The sequence below is a fragment of the Neofelis nebulosa genome, chromosome 7, assembly GCF_028018385.1.
Source record: "Neofelis nebulosa isolate mNeoNeb1 chromosome 7, mNeoNeb1.pri, whole genome shotgun sequence".
Lineage (NCBI taxonomy): Eukaryota > Metazoa > Chordata > Mammalia > Carnivora > Felidae > Neofelis > Neofelis nebulosa.
In genome coordinates this window covers 52,611,896-52,627,386 of record NC_080788.1, presented here as the reverse complement: position 1 = coordinate 52,627,386, position 15,491 = coordinate 52,611,896, and the positions used below count along the sequence as shown (strand labels likewise).

The following is a 15,491-nucleotide window of genomic DNA, read 5'->3' as shown; positions in this document are numbered from 1 at the left end:
AGGACGGTCATGAGATGATGATGGACAAGAGCAGCACATGGTATTCCAATACTTAATTAAGTCAATGAGACTTTTTTTATTAATTACAAATGACTTTAAGACATTATCACAAAAATTATTTTTGGTTAATTTTTTAAAAAATGGGTAACATGTAACATCACATGTCAATGGGTAGAAAGTAAAACAAAATATAATCAAGGAGTGAGAAGTACTTTTTCTGCAAAATCTGAAATGAATGAAAAGGTGAGAAAGAGGTTCTGTTTTTAACATTTTATTCAGCCAGCAGAGTGATCTTATATGTCACATATTATATTAGAGACCAAGCATGACAATCACACACACATAGAACAAAAACTTCAGCTACTGTCTTCATGGGGCAATCTTCACAATCCATTTCAAAATGAATGAAGCGTTAAGTCTTCTAAGTAGAAACTGGTTTTCACTTAATAAAATCTGCTTTCCTATTTTTAAAACTGTCTTAAGAAATTCTTATAGGGGTAACTTATAAATAAGTATATGTCCAAAGTTCTCAGCTTTTATGACATGATTTTTAAAAAGATTTTTTGTGTCAAAAATTAACGTTAAGATCTGGAGAAACTGCTTTTCTTTTAGAGATGTGACACATTTTAATAAAAATATGTATAAATAATAAATAATAATGACAAAGTCAAGTACAGGTTTTTTTCTACCTGGAGTATAAAAATAATATTTTGGGGTATTTGCCATCAGATACTGTCCTACATCCTTCCACGTGTATGATTTCATTTAGTTCTCCTAGTAACCCATCATGTATCATTTGCGACACTGCAAAGGGAGACACTGAGTCTTAGAAATAAGATACCTGTGGAGGTTACACAGCTGGCAAGTAGCAGAGCCCAGGGCTATCTGACTCCAGAGTCCAGGTTTTTACTCTTCCTACTAGACTTCTCTTTATATGATGTGTACATAAAGCACAGGTCAGAGAATGCTCTTCTGTTTACCATCTCCCCTTGGAGAGTTTATCCATTTTCATGGTCGCAATTATATTATTATATGCTGATGACTTCAAAATTTGTATCTCAGTCTATATACCTCTCCTATTCCAGATCTATATTTTCAACTGCCTATGGATTTCTCTCCTTAGATGTCTTCCTAGCTCTTTAAATTCATTACTTATAAATCTGCTGGTCATCTCCGCCCTGAACTTCCCCACACCACAGACCCAGGATCATGAAATGGCATCACCACATCCAACCAAGTATACAAGCAGACACTTGACAGCCACCCTCCATAATTCCCTATCCCTCACCCACACATCCAAGCCACAAGATTTACTGACTTCATCTTATGTATCTTTCAAAGTGTCCCCTTTCAATCTCAACTGCCACCAATCACATCACAGTCACTGTAATCAGTCATTTAATTACAGTAATAGCTTCCTAACTAGTCTTTATGCCTTCAATCTCTTTCTACTATAATCTGTTCTCTAACATAAAAGCCAGGGCTAGCTTTCTAAAATTCCAATATCATATCATTCTCCTACTTAAAACATTTCAACAACTTTGACTGTCATTGGAGTGATGTCCATATTGTCTTGGCTATCTCCCCAACAGCCTACAAACTCTGTGAAAGCAAGAACTACATTTATCTTCCTTACTGCTATATTCCCAGTGTGTGACACAAGGCCTAACATGAAATTGGCATGCAATACATATCTGGTGATTGAATAGCAGAGTGGATGGGTGGACAGTATAATATAGCTCTTTCTATACTAACACATTCTTACATAGAAGTTATGCTTATACTTTATATCATAAATTAAAATTTAAGTTTAATCCAATACTTTTTAAGCATTCTCCATTCTTACCCATAAAACAAGAATAGTACCTTAAATTTTGTATGGCAATATTCTTTAGTCTGTAAAGTATTTCTGTATACTAGCCCTGATATGACACAGCAGGAGACTTAGACTGCACACTTGTAACACAAATCTCCAGAATCATCTTTCTCTGTGATCATCACGGGCCATGTTAAGCATGTAGCCTGTAAGTTCAGAGTTCAAAGGCAAAGAGGCTCTGTTGGGAAGTGGGGGTGGTAGGAAGGCTGAAGGAATTGCAGAGATGAGACTTCACTCTGTGATAACCTCAGCTACAGGGGAAGTCTTTAGTAAAGTTTCATCATTTAGTGGCTGTGCAAATCCTGTACCTTCAGTCAGACTACCCAAAGCTCTTGGGTGCTAAGTGCCATCTATAACTTCACTTGTGTTTGTGGTAAATAAGATAAAATCAGAGTTAGGATTTTCTCAAAACACCTTAGGAAATGTGACAAATACTTGGTCTTAAATATCAGGGTCCCATCCAAGTACTCTTGTAGAATGATATGGCCAACACTGATATGATTCCAGATACTTCCTCACTTCTCTCCACTCTGAATTTCAATTACCGAAAGCTAAAGTTGCCCCTATAAACCTTTACAAATAACCAACCATCCTGCACAAAATATGAAAGTGACTACCCAAGACAGTCCAACAGTGAGCAATTGGTTTTCCTCTCAAGGCTAAGACCCTAAATAATACAGAAATATCATCCCTTGATGTAAAGAACATTCATTCCCCTTGACCCCTCTCATCAATAATGCTACCTCAATATTATAACTGAGATTTTAATGAGGAATTTATTAGAAACCTTGAATTCCCTCTGAAGGTCAGATGGTGTCTAATAAAGGTCAGATGATGTCTATATAAACACTTTGACTTACTGTACAAAAGACTGGCTTAAAGACAAAGATACACATGACTATGATTAAACCAAAATGAATAAAAAGAAAATAGGCTTACCTGTTTGTTTCTTTCAAACCAATGTATGCTTGTGCTATTTCACCTTTATCTTTCATTTTTTGCACATCTTCCAAAAGTATTGTGGAATCTGTCATTGTATTCTGAAGGGGGAAATGACACATTTCCACATTAACAGTCAATTCAAAAGCTTTAGACCACACACAACATTGCTCTTTCCTCCAGAAGAGAGGATTTATGTGTTCCCCCAGAGCTCCTGGTCCCACCAGAGTGCCAGGCCTGGCCCCGTGCAACTACAGAGGAGGGTCTGGCACAGGCAGCTAAGAGCAAGAGACACCTTCAGTCCCTCTCTTGAAAATCTCTATTGCTCTACTACAAAGGTGGTGAGAGTCTAGAGCACCAGTGTCCTGTAAATAAAATCACTGATGGGCTATGTGTATTTTACATGATGTGTAAAAATATATATGTGTGTGTGTGTGTGTGTATATATATATATTTCATTAAATAGCTCTTTAGTGTCCTTGCCTGATAATTGTTCTAATGCTATATAATAACACAAATATATATATTTCAAAGTGTGTATATATATATTAAGTATATGTATACTTAATATATAAAGATATAGATATATTTCCAAGTATACATAAAGCATTACAACAATAACTAGGTAAAAACACCAAGCAACACTGAATGGACAAAGACCAAAACTATTCTTTCTACTACTTGCCATCTAGTTATAATAAAATAAATGCCCCAGTAAAACACTGTAAAGTTTGACATAAACCTCATCTTTCCATTAAAAGCTCAGTACAAAAAAGTGGATGATACGCTTTAGTAAAATTAGAAGTTTTTTCTCACATATTTAAATATATATAAATGGGAATGATTTAGCTCCTTGTAAATATCTACCATCTGCTGTTATTCAACTAACTCTTTTTCCGTCTGTTACATTATAGTATGGTACATAAGTTTTTGAAATACATATCTAGCAGGTCAGCATTACTAATGATTTTGTATAAAAAGCACTTTTCTGCCAACATTTTTAATTCATTTTTTATTTTTCCTTTTTAGTCTAATCTGTCTGACAACCAATGCAATTTCCACATCTTGCTTCTACTTGGCTACTCTCTGTCTCTCCTAAATCAGGGCAAGAATAGACTAAGAACTATTGTTCTCTGGCTTCTAGAGAATAATACACTTTAGAACAGAGGGGACCATCCTATTGGTCTAAATAGTATATGTCTGATCTGTTAAGTCAATGTTTGCTCTAAAGCAAGGTCTCCCAATGAAGTGGACTTAATAAAATACATTTCGAATACCATGATCTTAGAGACCAGTTCTAAGTTCAAGACCAGATCTTGCTAAGAAACATACTTCAAAAAAATCCTACTTTTCTCCTAATGCTGTCTTTTTTGTAAGTTTATAAATGCATCCTCAGAGAAGACCAAATATAATCTGATAAGAACTTTAACAAGAGCTTATGTTTTACTGAATTTTAAAAATCTTTCCCATAAATACCACATAGAGCATTTCTTTAGCTATTAAATATTTTAAATACTAAATATTTTAGTACGTATTTCATAGAAAACTTTTTTTCTCTTTCCCTGAAAGAAAATTTTTCTATTCTACAAAGGGCTGTACTCAGATTTTTGACATTTAGGTAGCAACTCTGAAAGACCCAATCCCTATATTAAATGACGCCACATGTATTCTCTGATATCTGAACACCTATATGATGTAGTTTTAAACTTTCAGAAATTAGGTAACTTGATCCTATTAACTAATGTAAAGGAAAGATAAACTTCTTGATAGGCTGCTTTCCTGGTAGTAAGCAGCCTGTCCTTCCCTCAGCTGGTCCATCTTAGCTAAGAAGTGGTGGTTGGGGCATGGGATCAGACTTGGACCACAAGTGTTAGGAAATCCCTGACTCACTGCTCAAAGTTTGTCTCCCCTCAAGCCAGTGACCAGAAGTTCAGAAAGGGTTGCACCATGTAGGAAAATCCTACCCTTCCCAGGAAGGCTGTACTCCATTCCTGAGGCTCTTTCTCACCCTTGGCCAACAAACCCAGAGCTTCAAGACAAGAGTGCAGGACACACTGAGCTTTTAGGTGTGCTCCAAGTTATAGGACTCCCATCCCAAGCCCCCATGCTTGTGGATGGCCTACCATAACTACTATAGTGAGTCAGAGAGCCGACTCTGAATTAGAAGCCACGGAGACCTCTCTGTTGTCCAGACTGGAGCCTACTACATCATTTTTCCACTGACTTCTCACACACGTAAGGGTCAAATAGAAAATTAATTTGTAAATATCAAAACAGACTTGGTGGCCAGAAGCATCAATTGCATATATTGGGGAAATAAAACTTAGGGTCAAATAAGGTATTTATTAAATTTTTTTTTAATTTTGTAATTACCTTGTCATCCTGAAAATCACAAGCCAGCAAGCACAAAGAACAAATGGAGAAAACAATAAGCCCTTAGTTCCATAAATAAACCCCATCAATGAGCACCATCATAACAGAGCAAAGCTAACTGTAAAATAAACCCATGAGTTGTCTCTCCTAAAACCAACTCTGTAAATAAATTAGTATTCATGGAACTGGCATGAGGTGGACATTAGCATATACATATGTAATAGTTCTCACTTCTCAGGAAAAACTGCTTGAAATCCTATTTGAGTTGTTTTGGTTTTTCTAATTGTAGGGCATTTGTGAGTATGTGAGAAAATGACCCTCTTGTTAATGTGTAGGGGTGAAATTCTTATCCTAGGTCTGTGAGAGTTACGGTAATGCTCTGATAGGAGGTCATTGGTCCAAGTGAAGCCTCCCAGAACACTTGGGGGTGAAGCAGATAAACTAGACATGGCTGGGCTGGATTATCACCTAGCTCACTGGATGTCACTCACTACTGCCCTGCAAAGGAGTTGTGAAATGAGTCTCTGCAACTGGAAACTGAGTGCGACAGCCATGGGTTTGAAAAGTCTTTATCTGTGTCACAGGCATTTTTCTAAACAAAGAAGAAGCTGCTGCCATGTGTAGGCTGGGAATTGGAGAGCAGGGGCCTGAGAGTTGGAGACAGGGCCATCCCATTAGGGGCTAGAGAGTAGTTGTGAGCTGGGTAAGTGAGGATGTGTGATACCAGAACTATGTGCTCTGTTAGCTAGGTTGTTTTCATGTCCCTTGGTTCATTTTTCTTTTCCTTTCACTTAACTTTAGCTAAAGTTTCTTGTTAGAATACCACTTTGTCACCAAAGAACTAGAGAGAGGAGTTGTGATTTTGGACTCTGCTCCAGCTAGTGTACAGAGACAGGCTTGTATCTCAAGGCCCAACCACAGTGGTAGTCATGGGAACCAAACTGACACAAAGAAGGTGAGACGTATAGGGCCAGGTCAAAGGAAAGATTCCCCTGTCAGGATCTTCTCATTTCAGACTGAATGGTTTGTGATTTGTTGTAAAATAAGAAAGCCCATTTCTTTATATAACTCTATTTATGGCTGGGATGTTTTTTCCCTCCCAAATTATTTGGTCACAAATATCTTGTTTTCAGAATTTGATATTTTCTGGATCAGTGTTGATCTCTCAGGTACGATCTGCCTTTCTTAAACCCAAATGTTATGTGCCAGAGTCAGTATTTTAACCACCATGCAGAACTACCATTACTCTGAGATCTTCCAGTTAATTTATTATATGGTATGTCATGTAGCTGGATTACTTGATTGTCTAATTCTTGGTAACATTTTGTTTGCTGCATGAACATGGGCAGGGACACAGGCTAGGTTTTAAGATGATTACCCAGAGTCCCTCTGATGGCAAATGACAAAAAGGCCCATCTTTCACCAACACATGACAGCACTGGGTCTCAAATTACCTGAGGCTTCACAGCAATGACTTTGAAGGGCCATGTATACCCTCTGGCATGGGTCCTTTCTGTGGAATCACTACACGCAGCCCCTCTCACCTGCCACCCATCCCCCCCCCCCCCCCCGGCCAGCCCCCGGTTTGGGACAGCTCACCCTATTAGACAGAATTCCCTGAAGTGAGCAGAAATCATCTCCATGGAACTTCTACTCAATGATCTCATTTCTAAGCCTTTTATATGTTATCTTTCCAGTTAAAAGGGCGATTTTCAACAATTTTAAACTAATTTTCAACTAATTTTAAATTCATATTTAATACCTTCCCACAGCAAGACAATTTATGGATTTATGTACTTAAAAAAAAGAGTAAAATCTTATTTCTTATTTATTCATTTAAGTAATCTGTACACCCAGCATGGGGCTTAAACTCACGAACCTGAAACCAAGAGTCACATGCTCTTCTGACTGAGCCAGCCAGGCACTCCAAATTTTACTTCTGATCAACATTTATCATGGCCAGATTACTACTTCAAGATTAATTTTAAAAGCCCTTTGCTTATGAGAAATGAAACTTGGAAGATCACTTGGGATTTCATTTATTTTTTGCTCACTTCAATTGGCATTTTCAACAGTTTTAAAGCAACATTTAGATTTTTTAAAAAATGACAATATCCTTTAGACTAAATGCTAATTAGACTAAAAATGCTCCTAAGTGTTTGCTTCATTATAAACTGGAGGAAAAGGATAGAAAGAAAGAGGCTTGTTCCCAGACATCCACTTTGGTCACTTGCTCATGCTTACCTTGGGTTGGATAGCTTCCTTCTGGCTCACCAGCTGAGATCTCAAGATGAGGACTTCCTCCTTGCGGACATCGAGCTCCTCACTCACAGAGGTCAGCTGCTCCATGAGGACACGGTAGGCTGGTGCACCTGGAGCGGTCACCTCTGGGGCACTTTTCTCACTAAGTGCCTTGCGTAACTCATTTAGCTCATTTTTCAGTTTTTTGTTTTCTGATTCAAGCTCTTGGCGCTGTATGAAGAGACAAAGAATAGTTCATTGCTGTTATCCTCAACTTTACACTGGAATTCTCTCTTCGCCCAAGATGGTAGAATTGTGCTGGAAAAGACTGTAAGAGTTACCCTAGTGAATGGCTTCCCAGGCTCTACTGGGAACTCTGTTCTTCAAATTAAGAAAGCTGACATCAAAAGGGATTTAGCAAGGTGAATGGTAGTTTGCTTCATCAAACCAAATTCCAGAGTCACATTTATTCTGGGCCTGCCTAGGGAGTGTTCACAGGCTTGGAGGGATTGCTGAGCCCCAAGGGGTGAGTTTAGTCCAGTCTTCTTAGAGCCCAGGTTTTGTTCACAGGTATATATAAAGGCAGGTATGAGGGTGCAGCTGGTCAGGTTATTTCCAATGAATTGGGGCCTGGTGGGGTTAGCTGAGGACTGGGGACACGGGACACAGGCTGGTGGGAGCCCAGGGCTGCAGTGGGAGTGTGCCTGCAGGAAGTGGGCAGGCTCTGTTCCAGAGACAGGGCTGGGCTCCTGCCGCTGGGCTTTGACCTGGGAGTGCCACAGAGCCTTCAGAAGCCTGGGCTGGCCCTGTTCCCAGCAGTGCTCCTGCTCAAAGAAGGTTCAGATGAATAGAACCCTGAAATCTTAAGTAGCATCCTCTTATTTCCTTTGTAAAGCAGAATGGAAAGAGCATTGAAATCTTAGACTTTCAACTTCTAATAAAAGAAATTACCATATCATTTAAACTAACAAAATTCCATTCAGTGCTTTGATGACAACAAATAGTGTATTTTTCAAACTTCACTGACATGTGTGTAACAGGCTTGTGAAGTTGCTGGCAGAAGTCCTGGGAGGTTGGGAGGAAGGGATGGGTCACCTCTTCCTTCCGCCATCCAGATGGCCACACTCATCCTTTACCCCCTCCATACTTTCACATACTACCAGCCATCCCCATGCTACCAGTTAGCATTGCCCTCTGCACACTCAAACAATGGCAATGGCAGCCCAGAGTAGCGTTCTGACACTGAAATACAAATGTCTCAGGATACTGGCTGGGAAAGAGTAAAGCAGACAGGTATTTGAAAGCACCATGCTGCCTTGTTTAGCACATCAAATAAGGCCTTACGACAGTGGAAATGAGACAGTTCTGGGTGTCAAAGACAAAATATTTTATTGTTTCTTCCAGAGCAGCTACCTTGGGTTTGTAGCACCATACCAAACCTGTCAACATGTTACAGTAAAACAATTTATAGTCTTTTTTTTCTACTATAGAATATATAATGCTTTCTTTCATGATGTAATCTATTCTTAAGTGAAAATGAATGAGCCTTCCTATCCCCAGTCTCCCATCACCTGGTAATCAGATTCATATTGCTCCTTTCTACAAGAGAAAATATGAATGTCTTTACTTGGACACTAAGGTCTGATGCTGTGCTTCCCAAACCTTACAGAGCATCAGAATCACCTAAAGAACAGATTGTGTGGCCTCACCCTTGGGGTTTCTGATTCACACCCCTGGGGTGTGAGATCCACAAATATGCACCTCCAACAAGTCACCAGGTGATGTTGATGCTGCTGGCCCAGGGAGCACATTTTAAGAAATACCAAGCTAATCCCTGGGAACTTTATGATCTGGGCCCCATTTTTAACATACCACAGAATGTCTTTATTTGTCCATTTTTGTGTGATCTGGAGATGACAATCCTACTTTCCATGGGCCTGTGCCATCCCATCCCATATGATCCTTGTCTTATATGACCCATATTGTGAGTTAGTCCTTTAGACAAAGGGTACAAAAGGCAAAAGAGTCAGGATAATAGAGATGACTCTTTGCTGCCACCCTTTTTTCTCTTTGAAAACATAAGTACTGTCACAAGTAGTGCTATTACTGAAGGAACAGTAGATTTATTCATTTTATAATTTAGAAAGGGCAAAAGGGTTCTTCAGGGTATTTTATTTTATTTTTTTAACGTTTGCTTATTTATTATTTATTTTTTATATATGAAATTTATTGTCAAATTGGTTTCCATACAATACCCAGTGCTCATCCCAAAAGATGCTCTCTTCAATGCCCATCACCTACTCTTCAGGGTATTTTAAAATACTACATTTTTTTGGTAAGAATTAATTTTCAAACAAATGATGCTACGAATCTAGGGTATTTAGAAAGTTTCCTACTGTCTGGTATTCAAGATCAGATTCTACCCACCTGATAGCAAATCTCTTAAATGTTCTAAGCATCCTTTAAAAAGGAAATACCTTATCTGAGAAGTTGTGACAATGACTAAGATAAAGTGTAGGAAAAACTTTTCAAACTGTAAAGCAAATATGAGGTATTATCAGTAAAGTGTTTATTAAAGGTCAGTGGAAGAATTCTAACTGCCTTCATGGGGAGGGCTATTAAAGAAACTGTGGGCTGGGCAGGGATTCTCTATACCTAGATGTGCAGCCTCAAAAGGAAGCAGTAGCTACCAGTTCTGGGCTGTAGGAAGTTGCAAATCCACAGAGGACAGGTCCTACTAATGTAAATTATGTTCCACATCACAGTATTAGGAAATAACGTATCAGGACCAGATTGAAGTAATATTACTGAAAAAAACAATAATGCAAAAACCCTCAGGACAGTTTAGGGAGACCCTAGGAATTCTCAAATACACATAAAGGCTTTAAAATAATGTGTTTCCTTATGCTATTTTGTGGCTTTTCTAATTCTTAGCTTTGGTTATAATCATAAACCTTGCTATAGTTTTCTAGCTATTCTAGAATATAGTTTACAAGAGGAGAAAACAGTAAAAAATAAACATAGGCAGAAAATGTCTGAGAAAAAGAAATTTAAGACTAATAACCTGATTAATAACCTAGAAAAAATGTTAAAGCTAGGGGTGTTTTGATAGCTGATAGCCCAAACTTCACAGGGCTAACAAGGTTCTGATTCTGGAAAGCAAAGGAAGGAGCTGAGTAAAGTACAACCTACCCTGATTTTAATTTAATTTAATTAATTTTAATTAATTAAAGTAAACTCTATGGCCACTGTGGGGCTCGAACTTATGACCCTAAGATCAAGAGTCGCAGGCTTCGCCGACTAAGTCAGCCAGGCTGTCCAAGTACAATCTATCCTTTATCAAGAAATACGCTCTTGTTTGTTTTAAATCTCAACTCTTGGGTTACCCAAGATGCTTTGTATTTTAAGAACTCCTGTTCCTTCTTAATCAGAGCCTTTTCTTGTGTTCAACTGCTCTGGGACACACAGTGCCTGCTAGATAGACATTGCCTTTAACCATTAAGAAGACAATTCTTTACCTTCATTTTCCTTCTCGCAACAGTTTCTAAAAAATAAAACAGAATATGTTTCTACTGTAATACCTAGCAAACTAATACCTAGTTATCTTCCTCTACAAATACGTAGTTTCAGTGGGGTTTGGTGGTTAGAGTACGGAATTTGGAGCCAAAAATAACTATGTTCAAATCCTGTTCCTGTTGGTTTCTAGTGGGATGATCTCAGGGAAGTTATTTATATCTCTTAGCCTCAATTTTCTCATCTGTAAAATGGGAACTAAAATACTCACTTGCAGTATTATTCTAAGAATTAGAGCTAATATGTACTTTACATAATATATACTTTGCATACTAAAGTACATATTAGCTCTAAGATTACTGTAAGAATTAGAGCTAATACATAAAGTATAGGCATTTAAAAATGATGATAATAATGATAGCAACCAACATTCACTGGGTACTTACTATGTGCTGGGCATTATCCTAAGCAGTTTACTGGATTACTTCACATAATCTTCAGACAGTCTTATAATATAAATATTACCATTATCTCCATTTTATAGATGAGAAAAGTGAGGCACAGAAAAGATACATCACTTATACACAGCCATATAGTGGCAGATCTGGCATTTGAACCCACGCAGTCTGATGCTAGAATCCATAGCCTCAAATGGCAGCTACTGCTCCTGATCTGCTTGGACTCAATTCTAGCTTATGTGAAATAGAATCTACAAAAAGAAACAACACAAGGCTAGAAGTAAGGCCTGAATAAGGTTGAAGCTAGGACTTCTGGTGCCCTTAAGGACATTCTCTAAGAAAAACAGAAGCTCTGAGCAGATTACTTGCCAAAACAAGATATTCAAAGCCTTGAGCAGTAACTTCCCATTACCTTGAGTGACTCATATTCCAGTTCTGCGCCTCTAATTTGTGGTCTTTCTTCTTCCTAGGGAAAATGTAAAGTTAAAAACTTTATAAATAAGTAGTTATATTTTAATTGTCACATTTTTACCCAGAATATTTCCTTGCTCCACAGAAAATCATGAGGAGAGTTGAGCCCTCACTAAATGAACCAAATTCTGCTTAGATAAAGTACTTCTGGGCAGGGTTTCCATTAAAGAAGAGATTGCAGACTTGCACATAAAGTCCCAGGCTCAGAGCTCAATTTGCCCTTAGCCCTGGGCTGGAGGAGCACTGCACACCTTTGCTTTGCTGCGGAGCACCTGCTCCTCCTTGCGGTCCAGCTCATCCTGCATCACCTGCTTCTCCTGTTCCAGTTCTGTGACCCGCTTCTGGAGCTTTAGGAACAATGACATGTCCAGAGGTACCTTCTTCTCACTTGGCTCCTAAACCCCAGAAATCATAAGATGGTCAAGATGATCCAGAACATGTACAAGCCAATGAGAAAATAATGAACAGTCCAATAAAAAAAAAAGAACAAACTTAAAGAAGAAACATAAATGGCCACAAAGTATATAAATAACACATCCAACCTAGCTAATGAATAGAGAAATGCAAACTAAGCAACAATTAGCACTACTTTCCCCTGTCAGATTGGCAAAGACCGGAAAGATTGAGAATGCCATGTGTTAGTAACAGCGTCTTATATAATACTGATGGAAGTATAAGTAGGCCTTGTAAAAGGGCAAGGTAACTGCACTTATTAAAATTTAAATGTGTATACCCTTTAACCTAGCAATATGTTTTTAAGAATTAATCCTGCAGAGATTCTTATACAAGTACACAAAAATATATAGAAAAAAATGTTCATTGCAGCATTTTTTGCAATTGTAAAAAATGGGCAAAAAACCCCTGAATGTCAATAGAAGAGTTGCTTAAATCATAGTATAACCATACTATAAAATATTTTATAGCTGTTAAAAAAAAAAGAAATAGATATACATGAGTGGATAAATATGTCCTAGATAAAAGTATTAAGTGAAATATACAAGTTGTAGGGGTATTTATATTATCTTATTTTCATTACAAAAACAAACAAACAAATAAATGCATGTGACTCTTAAATATATCTAGCACATGGCATACAAAAATCTAAAAGGTCATCAATGGTTATCTCGGAGAATGGGAGGTGCTACGGGAAAGTTTCATTTTGTACTTTACACATTTCTTTTCTTCTCTTTTTTTAATGTTTATTCATTTTTGAGACAGAGAAAGAGAGTGAGCAGGGGAGGAGTAGAGAGAGAAGGAGACACAAAATCCAAAGCAGGCTCTAGGCCCTGAGCTGTCAGCAGAGAGCCCAACACGGGGCTCGAACTCACAAACCATGAGATCATGACCTGAGCTGAAGTCGGAGGCTTAACTGACTGAGCCACCCAGGCGCCCTGACTACTTTACACATTTCTATATTAGAATTGTTTATAATGAGCATGACATGTTTTTCTATTTAGGAAAAATGATTTGTGAAAAGGTGATACCATAAATATATTGAGACCAGACAGAGAAAAGCGAAAAACTAAAACATGTATAGCTTTTAGTAAAGTGAAATATAACTGAGTAGCATTTGAAAAGTACATCAATTGGTTCTAAAACAGAATCATAGTGAGAACTACTATGTGTAAATAAAGATACACTAACTAAAGGTGAGCAAAGGGAAAGAATTACCAACCACTACCACGGAAGTTCTGAACATGACATAGGTGCTTTACCTTGTTTACTTCAGGTTTGAATTTTTAGTGAGGTAAGAAGAGAAAGAATTGTGTCATTGGATTTAATGGAGACGATAAAGAGTCTCTTTTTGTTAGAAAGAGAGAAAACAGTAACAATAACTTAATTAAATGGTCAAAGTGTAATTCTTAACTGATTAGTAAATCTTGTATTTCAAATTGTCAATTAAAACAATTTTTTTTTCTGATCTAAAAGCAAAATAAGGGGCGCCTGGGTGGCGCAGTCGGTTAAGCGTCCGACTTCAGCCAGGTCACGATCTTGTGGTCCGTGAGTTCGAGCCCTGCGTCAGGCTCTGGGCTGATGGCTCGGAGCCTGGAGCCTGTTTCCGATTCTGTGTCTCCCTCCCTCTCTCTCTGCCCCTCCCCCGTTCATGCTCTGTCTCTCTCTGTCCCAAAAAATAAAATAAACATTGAAAAAAAAATAAAAGCAAAATAAGCTTATGAAGAAAGCTTAGGAAATAAGTACAAAGAAGAAAAACAAAGCCATAATCACATACCCAGAGAAAACCTACAATTTCTGTCCAGTCTTTTTTCTATAGATTTAAGTAATTGGAATATTTTCATTCTAATTTTGTATTGTCTTTTAAATTTAGCATTGTATCACAAATGTTTTCCAAATATAGAATATGATACTTGAAACCATAATTTTTAAAAGCTATACTGACATGTGTACCATCATTTGGTTATCTATTACCTTACTGATGGGCATTGAAGTTGTTTCTAATCATTTGCTATTGAAATATACTAAAATAAATATCCTAGTACATAAATATCCAAATATTAATGTTTTAAATTTTTTTTTTTTAATGTTTTTTATTTATTTTTGGGACAGACAGAGACAGAGCATGAACGGGGGAGGGGCAGAGAGAGAGAGGGAGACACAGAATCGGAAACAGGCTGCAGGCTCCGAGCCATCAGCCCAGAGCCCGATGCGGGGCTCGAACTCACGGACCGCGAGATCGTGACCTGGCTGAAGTCGGACGCTTAACCGACTGCGCCACCCAGGCGCCCCCAAATATTAATGTTTTAAAGTCTGCTAACTTGGTTGGACCAGCTTACACTTCCATCAAGCAACCAACACCTTGCCTGGTACAATGATGGTTAGGATTTAAAAAAAAAAAAAAAAAAAAGGCTCAATTGATAGACCAAAAGTGGTATGTAACTATAGTTTTAATTTATATTTCTTCACCTTTTGATGAGGTTGAATCATTTTTATATTCATTAGTTATCTTCGGTCTTTTGTGAATTGTCAGTAGTGTCGAATTCAGTGTTATTCCAGTTGTAAAAAAAAACATCTAAGAAGAATTAATTAAACTAAGAAGTGGGGCATTTATATGTACTATCAAGGTCATTTACCCACAAACTAGTTAGGCCTGGATTTTTGCTTACTGTCCACTCTTGCAATGTTAATGTTCAACAGTAAGAAAAAGTTTAGGTATATGGTATTCACCATAAAGTTTGTCCTGACTTAGCAGAACAGATATAACATCCTGCCTGAACACGAAATTATTATACACTTTCATTCATATAAAAACTCATTTCTATACATCCCATAAACACTTGTATATTAGCTTATTTACAATGTAAACATTCCATTCATGTGTTTTTAATGTTTGTTCATCTATTAATGGTGTATGTGTACCTGAAAATCTTAATTATTTAATCTTTTTTTACACTGTAATAAAAGACTTTACCTCACAATGAGTATAATATTTCACTCATTGTACTCAAAATGTCATCATTTGGGAATCATTCCTTTCAGCCTTGAATGGGCATTTTCACTTAAAAGGAATCTTCTTGGGGCGCCTGGGTGGCTCAGTCGGTTGGGCATTCGACTTCAGCTCAGGTCATGATCTCATAGTTCATGGGTTCAAGCTCCACGTCGGG

The 15,491-nt window shown here is 37.7% G+C and overlaps 1 protein-coding gene across 5 annotated transcripts in view; it reads right to left on the bottom strand.

Moving 5' to 3' along the window:
* Nucleotides 1–15,491, bottom strand: part of MYO5A (myosin VA) — a 195,395-nt gene that overhangs the window by 29,152 nt on the left and 150,752 nt on the right. For all 5 annotated transcript variants that reach the window (XM_058737701.1, XM_058737700.1, XM_058737702.1 and 2 more), the window contains exons 26-29: nucleotides 12,123–12,266; nucleotides 11,813–11,866; nucleotides 7,433–7,660; nucleotides 2,816–2,916 (exon numbers count right to left, since the gene is read on the bottom strand). In XM_058737701.1, the coding sequence (XP_058593684.1) occupies nucleotides 2,816–2,916; nucleotides 7,433–7,660; nucleotides 11,813–11,866; nucleotides 12,123–12,266 (527 nt within the window). The remainder of the gene's footprint in view (nucleotides 1–2,815; nucleotides 2,917–7,432; nucleotides 7,661–11,812; nucleotides 11,867–12,122; nucleotides 12,267–15,491) is intronic.